The sequence below is a fragment of the Heterodontus francisci genome, unplaced genomic scaffold, assembly GCF_036365525.1.
Source record: "Heterodontus francisci isolate sHetFra1 unplaced genomic scaffold, sHetFra1.hap1 HAP1_SCAFFOLD_1403, whole genome shotgun sequence".
Lineage (NCBI taxonomy): Eukaryota > Metazoa > Chordata > Chondrichthyes > Heterodontiformes > Heterodontidae > Heterodontus > Heterodontus francisci.
Genome location: NW_027140157.1, coordinates 1 through 26,937, shown reverse-complemented (window position 1 = coordinate 26,937; position 26,937 = coordinate 1). Strand labels below are relative to the sequence as shown.

The following is a 26,937-nucleotide window of genomic DNA, read 5'->3' as shown; positions in this document are numbered from 1 at the left end:
GTATCTAACCCCCGTGCTGTACCTGTCCTGGGGAGTGTTTGATGGGGGACACTGTAGAGGGAGCTTTACTCTGTATCTAACCCCCGTGCTGTACCTATCCTGGGGAGTGTTTGATGGGGACACTGTAGAGGGAGCTTTACTCTGTATCTAACCCCCCGTGCTGTATCTGTCCTGGGGAGTGTTTGATGGGGACAGTGTAGAGGGAGCTTTACTCTGTATCTAACCCCCCGTGCTGTACCTGTCCTGGGGAGTGTTTGATGGGGACAGTGTCGAGGGAGCTTTACTCTGTATCTAACCCCCGTGCTGTACCTGCCCTGGGACTGTTTAATGGGGACTTTACTCTCTATCTAATACCTGACCCCTCTCATGCACCTTGACCCTCGACCCTTCCCTCTCAGTTCCTCGGGATGACCCCTCACCCTCCGATCCCTCCAGGAACTGCACGACAACATGTTTTAATGTTCTCTGCTCGGTAAAATCCTCTGATTTATTGTAACAATCTACAGTGTGACATCCTGGCTTAATAAACACAGCTGAGCCTCCAGTCAGAGTTTACAGAGCGCAGGTTGCCCCCGGGGGTGGGATTGGGGTTGGAGGGAGAGCCAGGGACAGGTTAAAATTACCGCCGAGGCCGGAAATCCGGAGGGAGCGGATGGGAAAATGCTGGAAAAGGGCCGAACCGGATAGAAAGCATCGGGGGGGTGGGGCAGAGAGAGATACAGTGTTGGGTTTGAGGCCCTGCTCTGTCCATCAGAGAGTTGGCGAAAGCACAGGTTTCATGACAATACAGAGGCAGGGAAAGCGGGGGAGGGGCGGAGGGAGGGGCGAGGTGATGGAGGGAAGCAAAGGGCAGGTCTGTGATGGCGTGGGAGGCGGTGCAAGGCGAAAGGGAGACGGTAAAGCGGACAAGTGACGGGACAAGGGACGTGCCTGGAGTAGCGGCGAATGCAGAAGGAGCAGGAGGCTCTCCGGCAGCTGCCGGCAGGAAACGGGAGCGGAGTCTCCCGTCTGGAATTGCTGGGGGGCTCGAGGTCACGTCCGGAAGGCTGCAGGGCGACTGATGGGAAGATGAGGGGCTGCTCCTGAGCTCCAGCGGGAAGGGGGCCGAGGACAGAGAGATCGGAGTCAGGGGGGTGCGAGGGAGGACAGAGATGTCAGGGTGGCAGTGGGGCGGGATGTTAAAGTGAGCCCACGAGCGGACACTCGGAGACACGCCCGAGGGCTGAGCGCAGAAGCAGAGAGGGGAGAAGGATGATGGAGAGAGAGAGAGAGAGAGAGGGAAGAGAGTGAGTGAAGAGAGAGGAAGAAGGGAGAGATGGAGAGAGGGAGTGAAGAGAGAGGAAGAAGGGAGAGATGGAGAGAGGGAGTGATGGGGGGGAGCAGTGACTGTCGGGGGATGGGGGGAGTGAGGGGAGGGAGTGAGGCTCCAGTCCCTGCTATCCCTGACACCTGCCCCTCCCCCACTCCTCAGGCGGCTGCCCGGTGAAGCCCGAGGGCGAGGAGGCTGGCCGCGAGGGCGAGGGACGGACGCCAGAGGTGGACGGTTCCCACGGAGAACTGGCTCCTCTCGCACGGGATCACTCTCTCCTCCGGAATCTCCGGAATCTTCTCCTTGGTGGTAACGTAGGCCTGCCGGGGGAGAAGGGGGGAGGGGGGGGGGGGGCGGGAAGAGAGAGACACAACCAGAGAGCGAGAGGTTAAAGGTGAAAGGTGAACCAAGACCGCGACTTTCCCCTTTCGGCTCCCCTCCCTCTCCACCCCACCCCCACTTCCCCCACCCCACTGTCCATGGGCCTCAGGACCCAATCCGCAGCTGGGGGCTCCGAAAGACCGAGCTGGGGGATGGACACCACGGCTGGGGGAGGAGGAGGAGGACAAGTACCGGACCCGACTCCCCGACCCCGGGGATTAACTTGGTCAGTCCAGCGCCTGTCTGGGGATGACCGCCATTGGCGGACGTGGGCCACACGTTACCCCCCCCGCCACCTGAACACAACTCGAGGGTGCGATGCAGGGGAGGGGGGGCATTAAAGTGCCTCTCAGTTGACGTCATCCGACCTCTGCCGAGCTCTGGAAAGGGTCAAGGGTCCGATGACTGACGGACGACCGACTCACCGTGCGAGTGCTCACAGTTAGTATCTGCACAGCGTCACGGAGTTTTTCCTCCATCTCTCTGATCGCGTTCTGAGTCCAATTCCATTGCCCCAGGGTCTGGTACAGTTCGGCCTCACTGATGGAGAGGGGGGGGACAAAGGGTCAGTGACAATCATTGGACGGTCTCCCTCACTCCCCCTGCCTCCACCCCTCGCATCCCCTCATCCATAAATGTCCAGTACGCCAGGAGTTGATCGCAGGATTATCTCAGACACTCGCCCGCTCACTGCCTCTCACGTTCTCTCCATCTCTCTCGCTCTCTCTCCATCTATCGCTCTCTCCATCTCTCTCTCTCTCGCTTTCTCTCCATTACTGTCTCTCTCTCTCTCTCTCAGTCTCAGTCTGTCTGCCTCTCCCCGAGCCCAAAATTGGAGGAGCGCAGAGATCTCGGAGGGTTGTAGGGGGCTGGAGGTGGTTACAGAGATAGGGAGGGTTGTCGGGGCTGGAGGTGGTTACAGAGATAGAGAGGGTTGTAGGGGGCTGGAGGAGGTTACAGAGATAGGGAGGGTTGTAGGGGCTGGGGGAGGTTACAGAGATAGGGAAGGTTGTAGGGGCTGGAGGAGGTTACAGAGATAGGGAGGGTTGTCGGGGCTGGAGGTGGTTACAGAGAGAGGGAGGGTTGTCGGGGCTGGAGGAGGTTACAGAGATAGGGAGGGTTGGAGGGGGCTGGAGGAGGTTACAGAGATAGGGAGGGTTGTCGGGGCTGGAGGAGTTTACAGAAATAGGGAGGGGATGAGGGGGAACCAGTGTAGGTCAGTGAGCACAGGGAGGCTGATGGAGGGGAATGGGACCGGGTGTGAGGTAGGACACGAGAGGGGGGTGGGGACAGCAGCAGAGTGTGGGATGATCTGAACATAAGGAGAGTGCTGGTCGAATGAACGTGGAGCTCACAAACCTAGAAACTGAGATGTTCAAGGCATCACTAACAATCTCCCAATTCTGAAAACTCAAACAGGCCAGGAGGTCGTTCCGGGGATAATAGTGCATGAAAACGAGACACATTTCATTATCTGTCGCTAATCCACCCTGGGAAAAAAGGAGGCAATTCAGTTCAGAGATTAACACACTGATATATCCCACACCCCTCACTGTAACACTGATATATCCCACACCCCTCACTGTAACACTGATATATCCCACACCCCTCACTGTAACACTGATATATCCCACACCCCTCACTGTAACAGTGATATAACCCACACCCCTCACTGTAACACTGATATATCCCACACCACTCACTGTAACACTGATATAACCCACACCCCTCACTGTAACACTGATATATCCCACACTCCTCACTGTAACACTGATATAACCCACACCCCTCACTGTAACACTGATATATCCCACACTCCTCACTGTAACACTGATATATCCCACACCCCTCACTGTAACACTGATATATCCCACACCCCTCACTGTAACACTGATATAACCCACACCCCTCACTGTAACACTGATATATCCCACACCCCTCAATGTAACACTGATATATCCCACACCCCTCACTGTAACACTGATATATCCCACACCCCTCACTGCAACACTGATATATCCCACACCCCTCACTGTAACACTGATATATCCCACACCCCTCACTGTAACACTGATATAACCCACACCCCTCACTGTAACACTGATATATCCCACACCCCTCACTGTAACACTGATATATCCCACACCCCTCACTGTAACATTGATATATCCCACACCCCTCACTGTAACACTGATATATCCCACACCCCTCACTGTACCACTGATATAACCCACACCCCTCACTGTAACACTGATATAACCCACACCCCTCACTGTAACATTGATATATCCCACACCCCTCACTGTAACACTGATATATCCCACACCCCTCACTGTAACACTGATATAACCCACACCCCTCACTGTAACATTGATATATCCCACACCCCTCACTGTAACACTGATATATCCCACACCCCTCACTGTAACACTGATATATCCCACACCCCTCACTGTAACATTGATATAACCCACACCCCTCACTGTAACACTGATATATCCCACACCCCTCACTGTAACACTGATATATCCCACACCCCTCACTGTAACATTGATATAATCCACACCCCTCACTGTAACACTGATATATCCCACACCCCTCACTGTAACACTGATATAACCAACACCCCTCACTGAAACACTGATATATCCCACACCCCTCACTGTAACACTGATATAACCCACACCCCTCACTGTAACACTGATATATCCCACACCCCTCACTGTAACACTGATATAACCCACACCCCTCACTGTAACATTGATATATCCCACACCCCTCACTGTAACACTGATATATCCCACACCCCTCACTGTAACACTGATATATCCCACACCCCTCACTGTAACATTGATATAACCCACACCCCTCACTGTAACACTGATATATCCCACACCCCTCACTGTAACACTGATATATCCCACACCCCTCACTGTAACATTGATATATCCCACACCCCTCACTGTAATACTGATATATCCCACACCCCTCACTGTACCACTGATATAACCCACACCCCTCACTGTGACACTGATATAACCCACACCCCTCACTGTAACATTGATATATCCCACACCCCTCACTGTAACACTGATATATCCCACACCCCTCACTGTAACACTGATATAACCCACACCCCTCACTGTAACATTGATATATCCCACACCCCTCACTGTAACACTGATATATCCCACACCCCTCACTGTAACACTGATATATCCCACACCCCTCACTGTAACATTGATATAACCCACACCCCTCACTGTAACACTGATATATCCCACACCCCTCACTGTAACACTGATATATCCCACACCCCTCACTGTAACATTGATATAACCCACACCCCTCACTGTAACACTGATATATCCCACACCCCTCACTGAAACACTGATATATCCCACACCCCTCACTGAAACACTGATATATCCCACACCCCTCACTGTAACATTGATATAACCCACACCCCTCACTGTAACATTGATATATCCCACACCCCTCACTGTAACACTGATATATCCCAGACCCCTCACTGTAACACTGATATAACCCACACCCCTCACTGTAACATTGATATATCCCACACCCCTCACTGTAACACTGATATATCCCACACCCCTCACTGTACCACTGATATAACCCACACCCCTCACTGTAACACTGATATATCCCACACCCCTCACTGCAACACTGATATATCCCACACCCCTCACTGTAACACTGATATAACCCACACCCCTCACTGTAACACTGATATATCCCACACCCCTCACTGTCACACTGAGATATCCCACCCCCCTCACTGTAACACTGATATATCCCACACCCCTCACTGTAACACTGATATATCCCACACCCCTCACTGTAACACACTGATATATCCCACACCCCTCACTGTAACACTGATATATCCCACACCCCTCACTGTAACACACTGATATATCCCACACCCCTCACTGTAACACTGATATATCCCACCCCCCTCACTGTAACACTCTGATATATCGCACACCCCTCACTGTAACACTGATATATCCCACACCCCTCACTGTAACACTGATATATCCCACACCCCTCACTGCAACAGTGATATATCCCACACCCCTCACTGTAACACTGATATATCCCACACCCCTCACTGTAACACTGATATATCCCACACCCCTCACTGTAACACTGATATATCCCACACCCCTCACTGCAACACTGATATATCCCACACCCCTCACTGCAACACTGATATATCCCACACATCTCACTGTAACACTGATATATCCCACACCCCTCACTGTAACACACTGATATATCCCACACCCCTCACTGCAACACTGATATATCCCACACACCTCACTGCAACACTGATATATCCCACACCCCTCACTGTATCGTTGATATATCCCACACCCCTCACTGTAACACTGATATATCCCACACCCCTCACTGCAACACTGATATATCCCACACACCTCACTGCAACACTGATATATCCCACACCCCTCACTGCAACACTGATATATCCCACACCCCTCACTGTAACACTGATATATCCCACACCCCTCACTGTAACACTGATATATCCCACACCCCTCACTGTAACACTGATATATCCCACACCCCTCACTGCAACACTGATATATCCCACACCCCTCACTGTAACACTGATATATCCCACACCCCTCACTGTAACACTGATATATCCCACACCCCTCACTGCAACAGTGATATATCCCACACCCCTCACTGTAACACTGATATATCCCACACCCCTCACTGTAACACTGATATATCCCACACCCCTCACTGTAACACTGATATATCCCACACCCCTCACTGCAACACTGATATATCCCACACCCCTCACTGCAACACTGATATATCCCACAGACCTCACTGTAACACTGATATATCCCACACCCCTCACTGTAACACACTGATATATCCCACACCCCTCACTGCAACACTGATATATCCCACACACCTCACTGCAACACTGATATATCCCACACCCCTCACTGTATCGTTGATATATCCCACACCCCTCACTGTAACACTGATATATCCCACACCCCTCACTGCAACACTGATATATCCCACACACCTCACTGCAACACTGATATATCCCACACCCCTCACTGCAACACTGATATATCCCACACCCCTCACTGTAACACTGATATATCCCACACCCCTCACTGCAACACTGATATATCCCACACACCTCAAGGCAACACTGATATATCCCACACCCCTCACTGCAACACTGATATATCCCACACCCCTCACTGTATCGTTGATATATCCCACACCTCTCACTGTAACACTGATATATTCCACACCCTTCACTGTAACACTGATATATCCACACCCCTCACTGTAACACTGATATATCCCACACCCCTCACAGTAACACTGATATATCCCACACCCCTCACAGTAACACTGATATATCCCACACCCCTCACTGTAACACTGATATATCCACAGCCCTCATTGTAACACTGATATATCCCACACACCTCACTGTAACACTAATATATCCCACACCCCTCAATGTAACACTGATATATCCACAGCCCTCACTGTAACACTAATATATCCCACACCCCTCACTGTAACACTCTGATATATCCCACACCCCTCACTGTAACACTGATATATCCCACACCCCTCACTGTAACACTAATATATCCCACACCCCTCAATGTAACACTGATATATCCACAGCCCTCACTGTAGCACTAATATATCCCACACCTCTCACTGTAACACTCTGATATATCCCACACCCCTCACTGTAACACTAATATATCCCACACCCCTCACTGTAACACTGATATATCCACAGCCCTCACTGTAACACTAATATATCCCACACCCCTCACTGTAACACTCTGATATATCCCACACCCCTCACTGTAACACTGATATATCCCACACCCCTCACTGTAACACTCTGATATATCCACAGCCCTCACTGTAACACTAATATATCCCACACCCCTCACTGTAACACTCTGATATATCCCACACCCCTCACTGTAACACTGATATATCCCACACCCCTCACTGTAACACTCTGATATATCCCACACCCCTCACTGTAACATTGATATATCCCACACCCCTCACTGCAACACTGATATATCCCACACCCCTCACTGCAACACTGATATATCCCACACCCCTCACTGTAACACTGATATATCCCACACCCCTCACTGTAACACTGATATATCCCACACCCCTCACTGCAACACTGATATATCCCACACCCCTCACTGCAACACTGATATATCCCACACCCCTCACTGTAACACTGATATATCCCACACCCCTCACTGCAACACTGATATATCCCACACCCCTCACTGTATCGTTGATATATCCCACACCCCTCACTGTAACACTGATATATCCCACACCCCTCACTGTAACACACTGATATATCCCACACCCCTCACTGTAACATTGATATATCCCACACCCCTAACTCTAACACTGATATATCCCACACCCCTCACTGTAACACTGATATATCCCACACCCCTAACTGTAACACTGATATATCACACACCCCTCACTGTAACACTGATATATCCCACACCCCTAACTGTAACACTGATATATCACACACCCCTCACTGTAACACTGATATATCCCACACCCCCAGCTGTAACACTGATATATCCCACACCCCTCACTGTAACACTGATATATCCCACACCTCTCACTGTCACACTGATATATCCCACACCTCTCACTGTAACACTCTGATATATCCCACACCTCTCACTCCAACACTGATATATCCCACATGCCTCACTGTCACACTGATATATCCCACATGCCTCACTGTAACACTGATATATCCCACACCTCTCACTGTAACACTGATATATCCCACACCTCTCACTGTCACACTGATATATCCCACACCTCTCACTGTAACACTGATATATCCCACACCTCTCACTGTAACACTGATATATCCCACACCTCTCACTGTAACACTGATATATCCCACACCTCTCACTGTCACACTGATATATCCCACACCTCTCACTGTAACACTCTGATATATCCCACACCCCTCTCTATAACACTCTGAAAAATGTCACTCCCCTCAGTCTAACACTCTGATATATCCCACGCCCCTCACAGTAACACGGATATATCCCACACCCCTCACTGTAACACACTGATATATTCCACACCCATCACTCTAATGCTGATATATCCCACACCCCTCACTGTAACACTCTGATATATCTCACTCCCCTCAGTCTTACACTCTGATATATCCCACGCCCCTCGCAGTAACACTCTGATGTACCTCACTCCCCTCAGTGTAACACTCTGATATATCCCACACCCCTCACTGCAACACTCTGATATATCCCACACCCCTCACTGTAACACTCTGATATATCTCACTCCCCTCAGTCTAACACTGATATATCCCACACCCCTCACTGTAACACACTGATATATCCCACACCCCTCACTGTAACACTCTGATATATCCTACACCCCTCACTGTAACACTCTGATATATCGCACTCCCCTCAGTCTAACACTCTGATATATCCTACACCCCTCACTGTAACACTCTGATGTATCGCACTCCCCTCAGTCAAACACTCTGATATATCCCACACCCCTCACTGGAACACTGATATATCCCACACGCCTCACTGTAACACTGATATATCCCACACCTCTCGCTGTAACACTGATATATCCCACACCCCTCACTGTAACACTGATATATCCCACACCCCTCACTGTAACACTGATATATCCCACACCTCTCGCTGTAACACTGATATATCCCACACCTCTCGCTGTAACACTGATATATCCCACACCCTTCACTGTTCCATTGATATCTCCCACACCCCTCACTGTAACACTCTGATATATCCCACACCCCTCACTGTAACACTGATATATCCCACACCCCTCACTGTAACACTGATATATCCCACACCTCTCACTGTAACACTCTGATATATCCCACATGCCTCACTGTAACACTGATATATCCCACACCCCTCACTGTAACACTGATATATCCCACACCTCTCACTGTAACACTGATACATCCCACACCTCTCACTGTAACACTCTGATATATCCCACACCCCTCTCTATAACACTCTGAAAAATGTCACTCCCCTCAGTCTAACACTCTGATATATCCTACACCCCTCACTGTAACACTCTGATGTATCGCACTCCCCTCAGTCGAACACTCTGATCTATCCCACACCCCTCACTGTTACATTGATATATCCCACACCCCTCACTGTAACACTCTGATTTATCGCACTCCCCTCAGTCAAACACTCTGATATATCCCACACCCCTCACTGGAACACTGATATATCCCACACGCCTCACTGTAACACTGATATACCCCCCACCCCTCACTGTGACACTGATAAATCCCACACCCATCACTGTCACACTCTGATATAACACCACACCTCTCACTGGAACACTCTGGTATACCCCCCACCCCTCACTGTAACACTGATAAATCCCACACCCATCAGTGGAACACTGATATATCCCATACGCCTCACTGTAACACTGATATATCCCACACTCCTCACTGTAACACTGATATATCCCACACCCATCACTGGAACACTGTTGTATCCCACACCCATCACTGGAACACTGATGTATCCCACACCCCTCACTGTAACATTGATATATCCCACACCCATCACTGGAACACTGTTGTATCCCACACCCCTCACTGGAACACTCTGATATATCCCACACCCCTCACTGTAACACTCTGATATATCCCACACCCCTCACTGTAACACTGATATATCCCACACCCCTCACTGTAACACTGATATATCCCACACCCCTCACTGTAACACTCTGATCTTTCCCACACCCCTCACTGTAACACTCTGATATATCCCACACCCCTCAATGTAACACTCTGATATATCCCACACCCCTCAATGTAACACTCTGATATATCCCACACCCCTCAATGTAACACTCTGATATATCCCACACCCCTCACTGTAACACTCTGATATATCCCACACCCCTCACTGTAACACTGATATATCCCACACCCCTCACTGTAACATTGATATATCCCACACCCCTCAATGTAACACTCTGATATATCCCACACCCCTCACTGTAACATTGATATATCCCACACCCCTCAGTGTAACACTCTAATATATCCCACACCCCTCACTGTAACACACTGATATATCCCACACCCCTCACTGTAACACTCTGATATATCCCACAGCCCTCACTGTAACCCTCTGATATATCCCACACCCCTCACTGTAACACTCTGATATATCCCACACCCCTCACTGTAACCCTCTGATATATCCCACAGCCCTCACTGTAACCCTCTGATATATCCCAAACCCCTCACTGTAACACTCTGATATATCCCACACCCCTCACTGTAACCCTCTGATCTCTCCCACATCCCTCACTGTAACCCTCTGATATATCTCACACCCCTCACTGTAACACACTGATATATCCGACACCCCTAACTGCAACACTGATATATCCCACACCCTCACTGCAACACTGATATATCCCACTCCTCTCACTTCAACTCTCTCATCTCACCCACTCCCCTCACTGTAACACTCTGATATATCCCACACCCCTCACTGTAACACTGATATATCCCAGACCCCTCACTGTAACACTGATATATCCCACAACCCTCAATGTAACACTGATATATCCCACACCCCTCACTGTAACACTGAAATATCACACACCCCTCACAGTAACACTGAAATATCACACACCCCTCACAGTAACACTGATATATCCCACAACCCTCAATGTAACACTGATATATCCCACACCCCTCACTGTAACACTGAAATATCACACACCCCTCACAGTAACACTGAAATATCACACACCCCTCACAGTAACACTGATATATCCCACAACCCTCAATGTAACACTGATATATCCCACACCCCTCACTGTAACACTGATATATCCCACACCCCTCACTGCAACACTGATATATCCCACACACCTCAAGGCAACACTGATATATCCCACACCCCTCACTGCAACACTGATATATCCCACACCCCTCACTGTATCGTTGATATATCCCACACCTCTCACTGTAACACTGATATATCCCACACCCCTCACAGTAACACTGATATATCCCACACCCCTCACAGTAACACTGATATATCCCACACCCCTCACTGTATCGTTGATATATCCCACACCCCTCACTGTAACACTGATATATCCCACACCCCTCACTGCAACACTGATATATCCCACACCCCTCACTGTATCGTTGATATATCCCACACCCCTCACTGTAACACTGATATATCCCACACCCCTCACTGTAACACACTGATATATCCCACACCCCTCACTGTAACATTGATATATCCCACACCCCTAACTCTAACACTGATATATCCCACACCCCTCACTGTAACACTGATATATCCCACACCCCTAACTGTAACACTGATATATCACACACCCCTCACTGTAACACTGATATATCCCACACCCCTAACTGTAACACTGATATATCACACACCCCTCACTGTAACACTGATATATCCCACACCCCCAGCTGTAACACTGATATATCCCACACCCCTCACTGTAACACTGATATATCCCACACCTCTCACTGTCACACTGATATATCCCACACCTCTCACTGTAACACTGATATATCCCACATGCCTCACTGTCACACTGATATATCCCACATGCCTCACTGTAACACTGATATATCCCACACCTCTCACTGTAACACTGATATATCCCACACCTCTCACTGTCACACTGATATATCCCACACCTCTCACTGTAACACTGATATATCCCACACCTCTCACTGTAACACTGATATATCCCACACCTCTCACTGTAACACTGATATATCCCACACCTCTCACTGTCACACTGATATATCCCACACCTCTCACTGTAACACTCTGATATATCCCACACCCCTCTCTATAACACTCTGAAAAATGTCACTCCCCTCAGTCTAACACTCTGATATATCCCACGCCCCTCACAGTAACACGGATATATCCCACACCCCTCACTGTAACACACTGATATATTCCACACCCATCACTCTAATGCTGATATATCCCACACCCCTCACTGTAACACTCTGATATATCTCACTCCCCTCAGTCTTACACTCTGATATATCCCACGCCCCTCGCAGTAACACTCTGATGTACCTCACTCCCCTCAGTGTAACACTCTGATATATCCCACACCCCTCACTGCAACACTCTGATATATCCCACACCCCTCACTGTAACACTCTGATATATCTCACTCCCCTCAGTCTAACACTGATATATCCCACACCCCTCACTGTAACACACTGATATATCCCACACCCCTCACTGTAACACTCTGATATATCCTACACCCCTCACTGTAACACTCTGATATATCGCACTCCCCTCAGTCTAACACTCTGATATATCCTACACCCCTCACTGTAACACTCTGATGTATCGCACTCCCCTCAGTCAAACACTCTGATATATCCCACACCCCTCACTGGAACACTGATATATCCCACACGCCTCACTGTAACACTGATATATCCCACACCTCTCGCTGTAACACTGATATATCCCACACCCCTCACTGTAACACTGATATATCCCACACCCCTCACTGTAACACTGATATATCCCACACCTCTCGCTGTAACACTGATATATCCCACACCTCTCGCTGTAACACTGATATATCCCACACCCTTCACTGTTCCATTGATATCTCCCACACCCCTCACTGTAACACTCTGATATATCCCACACCCCTCACTGTAACACTGATATATCCCACACCCCTCACTGTAACACGGATATATCCCACACCTCTCACTGTAACACTCTGATATATCCCACATGCCTCACTGTAACACTGATATATCCCACACCCCTCACTGTAACACTGATATATCCCACACCTCTCACTGTAACACTGATACATCCCACACCTCTCACTGTAACACTCTGATATATCCCACACCCCTCTCTATAACACTCTGAAAAATGTCACTCCCCTCAGTCTAACACTCTGATATATCCTACACCCCTCACTGTAACACTCTGATGTATCGCACTCCCCTCAGTCGAACACTCTGATCTATCCCACACCCCTCACTGTTACATTGATATATCCCACACCCCTCACTGTAACACTCTGATTTATCGCACTCCCCTCAGTCAAACACTCTGATATATCCCACACCCCTCACTGGAACACTGATATATCCCACACGCCTCACTGTAACACTGATATACCCCCCACCCCTCACTGTGACACTGATAAATCCCACACCCATCACTGTCACACTCTGATATAACACCACACCTCTCACTGGAACACTCTGGTATACCCCCCACCCCTCACTGTAACACTGATAAATCCCACACCCATCAGTGGAACACTGATATATCCCACACCACTCACTGTAACACTGATATATCCCACACTCCTCACTGTAACACTGATATATCCCACACCCATCACTGGAACACTGTTGTATCCCACACCCATCACTGGAACACTGATGTATCCCACACCCCTCACTGTAACATTGATATATCCCACACCCATCACTGGAACACCGTTGTATCCCACACCCCTCACTGGAACACTCTGATATATCCCACACCCCTCACTGTAACACTCTGATATATCCCACACCCCTCACTGTAACACTGATATATCCCACACCCCTCACTGTAACACTGATATATCCCACACCCCTCACTGTAACACTCTGATCTTTCCCACACCCCTCACTGTAACACTCTGATATATCCCACACCCCTCACTGTAACACTGATATATCCCACACCCCTCACTGTAACACTGATATATCCCACACCCCTCACTGTAACACTCTGATCTTTCCCACACCCCTCACTGTAACATTGATATATCCCACACCCCTCAATGTAACACTCTGATATATCCCACACCCCTCAATGTAACACTCTGATATATCCCACACCCCTCAATGTAACACTCTGATATATCCCACACCCCTCAATGTAACACTCTGATATATCCCACACCCCTCACTGTAACACTCTGATATATCCCACACCCCTCACTGTAACACTGATATATCCCACACCCCTCACTGTAACATTGATATATCCCACACCCCTCAATGTAACACTCTGATATATCCCACACCCCTCACTGTAACATTGATATATCCCACACCCCTCAGTGTAACACTCTAATATATCCCACACCCCTCACTGTAACACACTGATATATCCCACACCCCTCACTGTAACACTCTGATATATCCCACAGCCCTCACTGTAACCCTCTGATATATCCCACACCCCTCACTGTAACACTCTGATATATCCCACACCCCTCACTGTAACCCTCTGATATATCCCACAGCCCTCACTGTAACCCTCTGATATATCCCAAACCCCTCACTGTAACACTCTGATATATCCCACACCCCTCACTGTAACCCTCTGATCTCTCCCACATCCCTCACTGTAACCCTCTGATATATCTCACACCCCTCACTGTAACACACTGATATATCCGACACCCCTAACTGCAACACTGATATATCCCACACCCTCACTGCAACACTGATATATCCCACTCCTCTCACTGTAACTCTCTCATCTCACCCACTCCCCTCACTGTAACACTCTGATATATCCCACACCCCTCACTGTAACACTGATATATCCCAGACCCCTCACTGTAACACTGATATATCCCACAACCCTCAATGTAACACTGATATATCCCACACCCCTCACTGTAACACTGAAATATCACACACCCCTCACAGTAACACTGAAATATCACACACCCCTCACAGTAACACTGATATATCCCACAACCCTCAATGTAACACTGATATATCCCACACCCCTCACTGTAACACTGAAATATCACACACCCCACACAGTAACACTGAAATATCACACACCCCTCACAGTAACACTGATATATCCCACAACCCTCAATGTAACACTGATATATCACACACCCCTCACTGTAACACTGATATATCCCACACCCCTCAATGTAACACTCTGATATGTCCCACAGGCTTCACTGTAACACTCTGACATATCCCACACCACTCACTGTAACACTGAAATATCCCACACCACTCACTGTAACACTGAAATATCTCACACCCCTCACTGTAACACTCTGATATATCCCACAGCCCTCACTGTAACACTCTGATATTTCCCACACCCCTCACTGTAACACTCCGATATATCTCACTCCCCTCAGTCTAACAATCTGATATATCCCACACCCTTCACTGGAACACTGATAAATCCCACACCCATCACTGGAACACTGATATATCCCACACCCCTCACTGTAACACTGATATATCCCACACCCCTCACTGTAACACTGATATATCCCACACCTCTCGCTGTAACACTGATATATCCCACACCCCTCACTGTAACACTGATATATCCCACACCCCTCACTGTTCCATTGATATCTCCCACACCCCTCACTGTAATACTCTGATATCTATCACTCGCCTCAGTCCAACACTCTGATATATCCCACACCCTTCACTGTTCCATTGATATCTCCCACACCCCTCACTGTAATACTCTGATATCTATCACTCGCCTCAGTCCAACACTCTGATATATCCCACACCTCTCACTCCAACACTGATATATCCCACACCTCTCACTGTAACACTGATATATCCCACATGCCTCACTGTAACACTGATATATCCCACACCTCTCACTGTAACACTGATATATCCCACACCTCTCACTGTCACACTGATATATCCCACACCTCTCACTGTAACACTGATATATCCCACACCTCTCACTGTCACACTGATATATCCCACACCTCTCACTGTAACACTCTGATATATCCCACACCTCTCACTCCAACACTGATATATCCCACACCTCTCACTGTCACACTGATATATCCCACATGCCTCACTGTAACACTGATATATCCCACACCTCTCACTGTAACACTGATATATCCCACACCTCTCACTGTCACACTGATATATCCCACACCTCTCACTGTAACACTGATATATCCCACACCTCTCACTGTAACACTGATATATCCCACACCTCTCACTGTCACACTGATATATCCCACACCTCTCACTGTAACACTCTGATATATCCCACACCCCTCTCTATAACACTCTGAAAAATGTCACTCCCCTCAGTCTAACACTCTGATATATCCCACGCCCCTCACAGTAACACGGATATATCCCACACCCCTCACTGTAACACACTGATATATTCCACACCCATCACTCTAATGCTGATATATCCCACACCCCTCACTGTAACACTCTGATATATCTCACTCCCCTCAGTCTTACACTCTGATATATCCCACGCCCCTCGCAGTAACACTCTGATGTACCTCACTCCCCTCAGTGTAACACTCTGATATATCCCACACCCCTCACTGCAACACTCTGATATATCCCACACCCCTCACTGTAACACTCTGATATATCTCACTCCCCTCAGTCTAACACTGATATATCCCACACCCCTCACTGTAACACACTGATATATCCCACACCCCTCACTGTAACACTCTGATATATCCTACACCCCTCACTGTAACACTCTGATATATCGCACTCCCCTCAGTCTAACACTCTGATATATCCTACACCCCTCACTGTAACACTCTGATGTATCGCACACCCCTCAGTCAAACACTCTGATATATCCCACACCCCTCACTGGAACACTGATATATCCCACACGCCTCACTGTAACACTGATATATCCCACACCTCTCGCTGTAACACTGATATATCCCACACCCCTCACTGTAACACTGATATATCCCACACCCCTCACTGTAACACTGATATATCCCACACCTCTCGCTGTAACACTGATATATCCCACACCTCTCGCTGTAACACTGATATATCCCACACCCTTCACTGTTCCATTGATATCTCCCACACCCCTCACTGTAACACTCTGATATATCCCACACCCCTCACTGTAACACTGATATATCCCACACCCCTCACTGTAACACTGATATATCCCACACCTCTCACTGTAACACTCTGATATATCCCACATGCCTCACTGTAACACTGATATATCCCACACCCCTCACTGTAACACTGATATATCCCACACCTCTCACTGTAACACTGATATATCCCACACCTCTCACTGTAACACTCTGATATATCCCACACCCCTCTCTATAACACTCTGAAAAATGTCACTCCCCTCAGTCTAACACTCTGATATATCCTACACCCCTCACTGTAACACTCTGATGTATCGCACTCCCCTCAGTCGAACACTCTGATCTATCCCACACCCCTCACTGTTACATTGATATATCCCACACCCCTCACTGTAACACTCTGATTTATCGCACTCCCCTCAGTCAAACACTCTGATATATCCCACACCCCTCACTGGAACACTGATATATCCCACACGCCTCACTGTAACACTGATATACCCCCCACCCCTCACTGTGACACTGATAAATCCCACACCCATCACTGTCACACTCTGATATAACACCACACCTCTCACTGGAACACTCTGGTATACCCCCCACCCCTCACTGTAACACTGATAAATCCCACACCCATCAGTGGAACACTGATATATCCCATACGCCTCACTGTAACACTGATATATCCCACACTCCTCACTGTAACACTGATATATCCCACACCCATCACTGGAACACTGTTGTATCCCACACCCATCACTGGAACACTGATGTATCCCACACCCCTCACTGTAACATTGATATATCCCACACCCATCACTGGAACACTGTTGTATCCCACACCCCTCACTGGAACACTCTGATATATCCCACACCCCTCACTGTAACACTCTGATATATCCCACACCCCTCACTGTAACACTGATATATCCCACACCCCTCACTGTAACACTCTGATATATCCCACACCCCTCACTGTAACACTCTGATCTTTCCCACACCCCTCACTGTAACATTGATATATCCCACACCCCTCAATGTAACACTCTGATATATCCCACACCCCTCAATGTAACACTCTGATATATCCCACACCCCTCAATGTAACACTCTGATCTTTCCCACACCCCTCACTGTAACACTCTGATATATCCCACACCCCTCACTGTAACACTGATATATCCCACACCCCTCACTGTAACACTGATATATCCCACACCCCTCACTGTAACACTCTGATCTTTCCCACACCCCTCACTGTAACATTGATATATCCCACACCCCTCAATGTAACACTCTGATATATCCCACACCCCTCAATGTAACACTCTGATATATCCCACACCCCTCAATGTAACACTCTGATATATCCCACACCCCTCACTGTAACACTCTGATATATCCCACACCCCTCACTGTAACACTGATATATCCCACACCCCTCACTGTAACATTGATATATCCCACACCACTCAATGTAACACTCTGATATATCCCACACCCCTCACTGTAACACTCTGATATATCCCACACCCCTCACTGTAACATTGATATATCCCACACCCCTCAGTGTAACACTCTAATATATCCCACACCCCTCACTGTAACACACTGATATATCCCACAGCCCTCACTGTAACCCTCTGATATATCCCACACCCCTCACTGTAACACTCTGATATATCCCACACTCCTCACTGTAACCCTCTGATATATCCCACACCCCTCACTGTAACACTCTGATATATCCCACAGCCCTCACTGTAACCCTCTGATATATCCCACACCCCTCACTGTAACACTCTGATATATCCCACACCCCTCACTGTAACCCTCTGATATATCCCACATCCCTCACTGTAACCCTCTGATATATCCCACACCCCTCACTGTAACACACTGATATATCCGACACCCCTAACTGCAACACTGATATATCCCACACCCTCACTGCAACACTGATATATCCCACTCCTCTCACTGTAACTCTCTCATCTCACCCACTCCCCTCACTGTAACACTCTGATATATCCCACACCCCTCACTGTAACACTGATATATCCCACACCCCTCACTGTAACACACTGATATATCCCACACCCCTCACTGTCACACTGATATATCCCACACCCCTCACTGTCACACTGATATATCCCACACCCCTCACTGTAACACACTGATATAACTCAGGGAATACTCACGAATGTCAGTTGTGTTCGTTTTTCTGTGTTAAATGTACACTCGGTGATTAACACATCTCCCTGGAGATGAGGCAAAAAAGAACCAGGTCGATTACAAATTTTTTTCCCCCGCTGTTGGTCAAACGCCCGAGGTCCGATTGTCAAACACACCCTGACATGGAGTGACGCAAGGGAACATTTGGGACACGAAACCGACAACAGCGGCAGAGCTCAGTTGCAAAGGGCGTCTCAGTGGAGGGGGAGAGAGAGCGAGAGAGAGAGACTTGGCGAGTTGCTGCAGTGCATCTTGTGGATGGTACACACTGCAGAGTAGTGAGTTCGTTCGTTTAACGTATGGTTGAATGGTTTGTCTGAGAGCTGAGCATATTTACCCGTTGCACCGGAATTGGTTCTCTTAAAAGGCGAGCCTCCTGCAGATTAAAATCGTAATTCTTATCCTGTGTGATGACACCTATCTGTTTCCCATCTCTGAAACCAAGAGAGGCATTTTCATTGGATTTGACCCTCTCGCCCACCTCCTCCCAGTTACACATGTGCATTTATGAAGCCACCTCAGCGCTCTCACTCACCTGAACTGCAGAACGCGAACCCCTGACCCCGTGAGATGGGTATGCAGGATTGACCCAAGAATCTTCATGTCCGGGTAGGCCTTGCTCATGTCCTGTGGGAGAGAACCGCACTGCTTAATCAGGGAAGGCTGCCCTCTATCACAGACTCAGCCCACCCAGTTAATATCTCCTCCCGACCTCCACAGCCGTCAAGCAACGAGCCACCAAACCAGGAAAACATGGCTGCCATTTGTGCACAGCAAGATCCCGTCAAGAGCCCTGAGCTAAATGACCAGAACAGTTGGAGTAAGGGACGAATATTAGCCTCGGGGCCCTCTTAGAGTAAGTTTGTAAGTTTGAGCCAGGACTAGTTCGGTGAAAGCTCGTTGCACTCCCACTGCGCAAGTATAACTGCACTAAGACATCTTTGCTCCTGTACTCAAGTCCTCTTGCAATAAAGGCCAACATACCATTTGCCTTCTTCACTGCTTGCTGCACCTCCATGTTCGCTTTCAGTGACTCATGAACAAGGACACCCAGGTCCCGTTGGACATCAACACTTCCCAACCTCTCACCATTTATGAAATACTCTGCACATCTATTCCTCCCACCGAAGTGGATAACTGCACACTTACTCACATTGTATCCCATCTGCCACGTTCTTCCCCACTCGCTTAGCCTCTCCAAAACCTCTTGACGTGTCTTTGCAAAAATGTTGTTTACCAACCTCTTGTGTGGGACCTTATCAAAAGCTTTCTGAAACTCTAAATATACCACATCCACCACTTCCCCCTTATCTACACTCCATCTCAAAACCAACAGGTTTGTTAAACATGATTTCTCTTTCATAAATCCACATTGACTCCGCCCAATCCTACCATTATTTTCAAAGTGTACTGTTATCACATTCTTAATTACAGATTCTAGCATTTTCCCTCCGACCGATGACAGATCTGTAGTTTCCCCGTTTTCTCTCTCCCTCCTTCCTTAAACAGTGGGGTTACATTTGCCACCTTCCAATCTGCAGGAACCATTCCAGAGTCTATCGAATTTTGAAAGATGACCACCAATGCATCAACTATCTCTACGGCCACCTCTTTCAACACTCTGGGATGGAGATCATCAGGTCCAGGGGATTTATTTACTTTAAGTCCCATTGATTTGTCTAGTCCTTTTTTTTAAACTACTAATATCTTGCTGTTCCTCGTTTACACCAGTCCCTTGATTCGCCATTGTTTTTTAGTTTAGAGATACAGCACTGAAACAGGCCCTTCGGCCCACCGAGTCTGTGCCGACCATCAACCACCCATTTATACTAATCCTACACTAATCCCATATTCCTACCACATCCCCACCTGTCCCTATATTTCCCTACCACCTACCTATACTAGGGGCAATTTATAATGGCCAATTTACCTACCAACCTGAAAGTCATTTTGGCTCGTGGGAGGAAACCGGAGCACCCGGAGGAAACCCACACAGACACAGGGAGAACTTGCAAACTCCACACAGGCAGTACCCAGAATTGAACCCGGGTCGCTGGAGATGTGAGGCTGAGGTGCTAACCACTGCGCCACTGTGCCACCCAAATCTGGGAGGTTTTTAGTACTTTCCTGTGTGATATTTGTTTACTTTCTCTGTCATTTCCTTATACACCACTATAAATTCTCCTGACTCTGCTTGCACTGGCCCCACATTTGCCTTTGCTAATCTTTTCCTTTTTACATACTTATCGAAGCTTTTATCATCCTAGTTTACTCTCATATTCTCTTTTCCCTTTCTTTATCAGTTTCGTGCAGAATTCTGAAATGCTCGTAATTCTCAGGCTTACCATTTTTTGGCAACTTTATTTGCCTCTTCCTATGCTCCAATACAATCCTTGATTTCTTTCGTTAGCCACGGTTGGAACACTTTCCTTGCTGGGTTTTTTGTTCTTGAAATGTTAGCCATGGCCGATTTGCTGTCATACATTTTAATTTAGTTTCCCAATCCACCATGGCCACTACGTCCCTCATACCTCCATTGTTTCCTTTGCTTAGATTTAAGAGCCGAGTTTCTGATCGAACTACATCACTTTCAAACTTCAAGTAAAATTCCATCATATTATGCTCACTCTTCCCTGCAGCAAGATTCTTAATTAGCGCTTTTTCATTGCACAATACGAGATCTAAAATAGCCCATTCCCTAGTTGGTTCTTCAATGCACAGCTCTCGAAAACCATCTTGCATACATTCAAGTATTTGCCCCTCACAACATGAACAATGATTAGGTTTACCCAGTCTATATGTGGTTTGAAATCCCCCCCGATTGCTGTACTACCCTTGTCACATGCACCTCTAATTTTCACACTGAAACTGTGATTCAGATTACCACTGCTGTTTGGTAGTCTTTAAACAACACCCGCCAAAGTTTTCTTCCTCTTGCTGTTTCCTAGTTCCAAACTGACCCTGCCTTGTTCTTCAGAACTATGGTCATCTCTCAGTAATGCCTTCTTTAACTAACAGAGCTACCCCACCAACTTTTCCCAGCTTCCTCTCCTTCCTGAACGTCACATTTCTTTTACTCATTCATGGGAGGAAGGCATCGTTGGCCAGGACAGCATTTATTGCCCATCCCTAATTGCCCCTTGAGAAGGTGGTGGTGAGCTGCCTTCTTGAACCGCTGAAGTCCATGTGGGGTGTATGTACACCCACAGTGCTGTTAGGGAGAGAGTTCCAGGATTTTGACCCAGCGACAGAAGGGAACGGCCGACATAGGTCCAAGTCAGGATGGTGTGAGACTCGGAGGGGAACTTGCAGGTGGTGGGTGTTCCCATTGCGTCTGCTGCTCTTGTCCTTCTCGGTGGTAGAGGTCGCGGGTTTGGGCGGCGCTGTCGGAGGAGCCTTGGTGCGTCGCTGCAGTGCATCTTGTCGATGGTACACACTGCTGCCACTGTGCATCGGTGGTGGAGGGAGTGAATGTTTGTGGATGGGGTGCCGATCGAGCGGGCTGCTTTGCCCTGGATGGTGTCGAGCTTCTTGAGTGTTGTTGGAGCTGCACCCATCCAGGCAAGTGGAGAGTATTCCACCACACTCCTGACTTGTGCCTTGTAGACGGTGGACAGGCTTTGGGGAGTCAGGAGGTGAGTTACTCGCCGCAGGATTCCCAGCCTCTGACCTGCTCTTGTAGCCACGGTATTTATATGGCTACTCCAGTTCAGTTTCTGGTCAATGGTAGCCCCTAGGATGTTGATAATGGGGGATTCAGCGATGGTAATGCCATTGAATGTCAAGGGGAGATGGTTAGATTCTCTCTTGTTTGAGGTAGCTCTTCATACTCCCTACGCAGAACCTCTTTCCTAGCCCTATCTACGTCATTGGTTCCTACAAAGGCCATGAGCACTGGATCCTACACCCCCCCAACCCCCCACTGCAAGTTCCTCTCCAGCTCTGAGCAGATGTCCAAGTAACTTGCCCCCTCCCCGTTGCATCTCGGCCTCCATCTCATCTGCTCTGAGCCGAAGCTCCTCGAGCTGCAGACACCTTGTACAGATGTAGTTGCCGTGGACTGCCCTGGCATCCAGGGCTCCCACATATCGCAGCCGCGACACGTCATCTGTCCTGCCACCTTTACGATGTTAATTAAATTAAATTTAGTTTTCTTGAATAACTTCGAGTTCCCCTCTTCACCAAACTCCCTCACTCACCAAACTCCAGCCTTCACACTCTGTGCACTCCAGCAGCACTCAGAGACCCCTGAATTTATACTCTCCAAGAAACACTGAGTCAGCGCTGCCAGAGCACAGAAAGCAGTTTAAGCTAGCTACCTAATTAACTGGCTTCAGCTACTCTCAGAGAGCTTGTATACTTTAACACTGGAAAAAGCTTGACTTGCCTCTTAACTGAAACATCAGAGAGAGATTAACACTTAAAATATTGTCATTTACCAAACATCCGTCTTCACACTCAAGCAGTACTCAGTGAGGAACTCTGACAGTGCGGCCCTCCCTCAGTATTGACCCTCCAACAATGCGGTGCTCCCTCAGTACTGACCCTCAGACAATGCGGCGCTCCCTCAGTACTGACCCTCTGGCTGTGCAGCACTCCCTCAGTACTGACCCTCCGACAGTGCGGACTACCTCAGTACTGACCCACCGACAGTGCGGCGCTCCCTCAGTACTGACCCTCCGACAGCTCGGCGCTCCCTCAGTATCGACCCTCGGACAGCGCGGTGCTCCCTCAGTACTGACCCTCCGACAGTGCGGCACTCCCTCAGTACTGACCCTCCGACAGTGCGGCACTCCCTCAGTACTGACCCCCCTGACAGTGCGGCACTCCCTCAGCACTGACCCTCCGACAGTGCGGCACTCCCTCAGTACTGACCCTCCGACAGCTCGGCGCTCCCTCAGTATCGACCCTCGGACAGCGCGGTGCTCCCTCAGTACTGACCCTCCGGCTGTGCAGCACTCCCTCAGTACTGACCCTCCGACAGTGCGGACTACCTCAGGACTGACCCCACCGACAGTGCGGCGCTCCCTGCGTATTGACCCCTCCGACAGTGCGGCGCTCCCTCAGTACTGACCCTCGGACAGCGCGGCGCTCCCTCAGTACCGACCCTCCGACAGCTCGGCGCTCCCTCAGTACCAACCCTCCAACAGCGTGGCGCTCCCTCAGCACTGGCGTGTTGGCCCGCAGCAGATGCGCGAGCTCAGAGCAGAGGGGCTGCAGGCAAGTCCTCCCTGACCAGGCCTCGGTTTGAGGAGAGGGTCGCTGCAGCACCGGAGTGGACGAGCGTGAGGGCTGTACCTTGTTCGGGGGAGACGTGTCGCAGTACCCATACGCCCTGTAGGACGAGGCTGTTGGCGGGATGATGAATACATTGCCCACGGCGATGCCAGTCCAAGTGATCCCAATGTCGTACTTGCGAAGCTGAGTCGTCATGTGCAGTTTGAAGCCTGAGGTATCCAGGATCCCTGCAAAGGCCAAAGTGAGGAAGCAATCTACCCGGGTGCAGTCCACGCACTGATATTACAAAGGCTCGGATGGAGGAGGTTACAGAGATAGGGAGGGTTGTAGGGGGCTGGAGGAGAGGTTACAGAGTTAGGGAGGGGTTTAGGGGCTGGAGGAGGTTACAGAGTCAGGGAGGGTTGCACACAGATAGGACTGAAAATGAATTCTTTGCAGAAATCTCCCATTTTCCACCCTGTGAAAAACATCAGTTCATCCAAAAACCAGCTCACCGTTCCCCCCTCAACAAGGATGAATGGTCTCCTGAACTGAGAGGTTCTAACTCGAGGGAAAGTCTGAAGAGTCGGGACTCTCGTCCCTCGACAGGAGATGGCCGAGGGATGACCTGATGAGAGGTCGCTCTCTCCTACCGCTCTCTCTCCTCCCCCTCTCTTTCCTCCCTCTCTGCGTATCTCCTCCCCTCTCTCTCTCTCTCTCACTCTCCTCCCCTCTCTCTCACATCCCCCTCTGTCTCTCACCTCCCCCTCTCTCACTCTCTCACCTCCCCCCTCTCTCTCTGCCTCTCCCTCTCTCCTCCCCTCTGTCTCTCTCTCTCTCTCCCTCCTCCTCCCCTTCTGTCTCACCTCCCCCCTCTCTCGCACACCTCCCCCTCTCTCCTCTCTCACCTCCTCCCCTCTCTCTCTCACCTCCCCCCTCTCTCCCTCACCTCCCCCCTCTCTCTCTCACCTCCCCCCTCTCTCTCTCTCACCTCCCCCCTCTCTCTCTCTCACCTCCCCCCCTCTCTCTCTCTGATCTCCCCCTCTCTCTCTCTGATCTCCCCCCTCTCTCTCTCTCACCTCCCCCCCTCTCTCTCTCACCTCCCCCCTCTCTCTCTCTGATCTCCCCCCTCTCTCTCTCTCTAACCTCCTCCCCCCTCTCTCACCTCCCCCCCTCTCTCTCTCTCACCTCCCCCCCCCTCTCACCTCCCCCTCTCTCTCTCTCTCTCTCTCACCTCCCCCCTCTCTCTCTCTCACCTCCCCCCTCTCTCTCTCTGATCTCCCCCTCTCTCTCTCTCACCTCCCCCCTCTCTCTCTCTGATCTCCCCCTCTCTCTCTCTGATCTCCCCCTCTCTCTCTCTCTCACCTCCCCCCCTCTCTCTCTCACCTCCCCCCCTCTCTCTCTCTGATCTCCCCCTCTCTCTCTCTCTAACCTCCCCCCCTCTCTCACCTCCCCCCCCCTCTCTCTCTCACCTCCCCCCCTCTCACCTCCCCCTCTCTCTCTCTCTCTCTCACCTCCCCCCTCTCTCTCTCTCACCTCCCCCCTCTCTCTCGCTCACCTCCCCCCCCCCTCTCTCTCGCTCACCTCCCCCCCCTCTCTCTCGCTCACCTCCCCCTCTCTCTCTCTGATCTCCCCCTCTCTCTCTCTCTCTCTCACCTCCCCCCCTCTCTCTCACACCTCCCCCTCTCTCTCTCTCTCACCTA

At 49.3% G+C, this 26,937-nt stretch overlaps 1 protein-coding gene across 1 annotated transcript; it reads right to left on the bottom strand.

Moving 5' to 3' along the window:
* Positions 1-2,049: 2,049 nt before the first annotated feature.
* On the bottom strand, positions 2,050-25,482 carry LOC137358965 (DBH-like monooxygenase protein 2; the record flags this gene model as incomplete). Its single annotated transcript, XM_068025132.1, has 6 exons — positions 2,050-2,230; positions 3,050-3,180; positions 19,984-20,043; positions 20,355-20,451; positions 20,553-20,644; positions 25,316-25,482. Coding segments are annotated over 6 exons (728 nt in total), but the record flags the coding sequence as incomplete, so codon positions are not given.
* Positions 25,483-26,937: the final 1,455 nt, after the last annotated feature.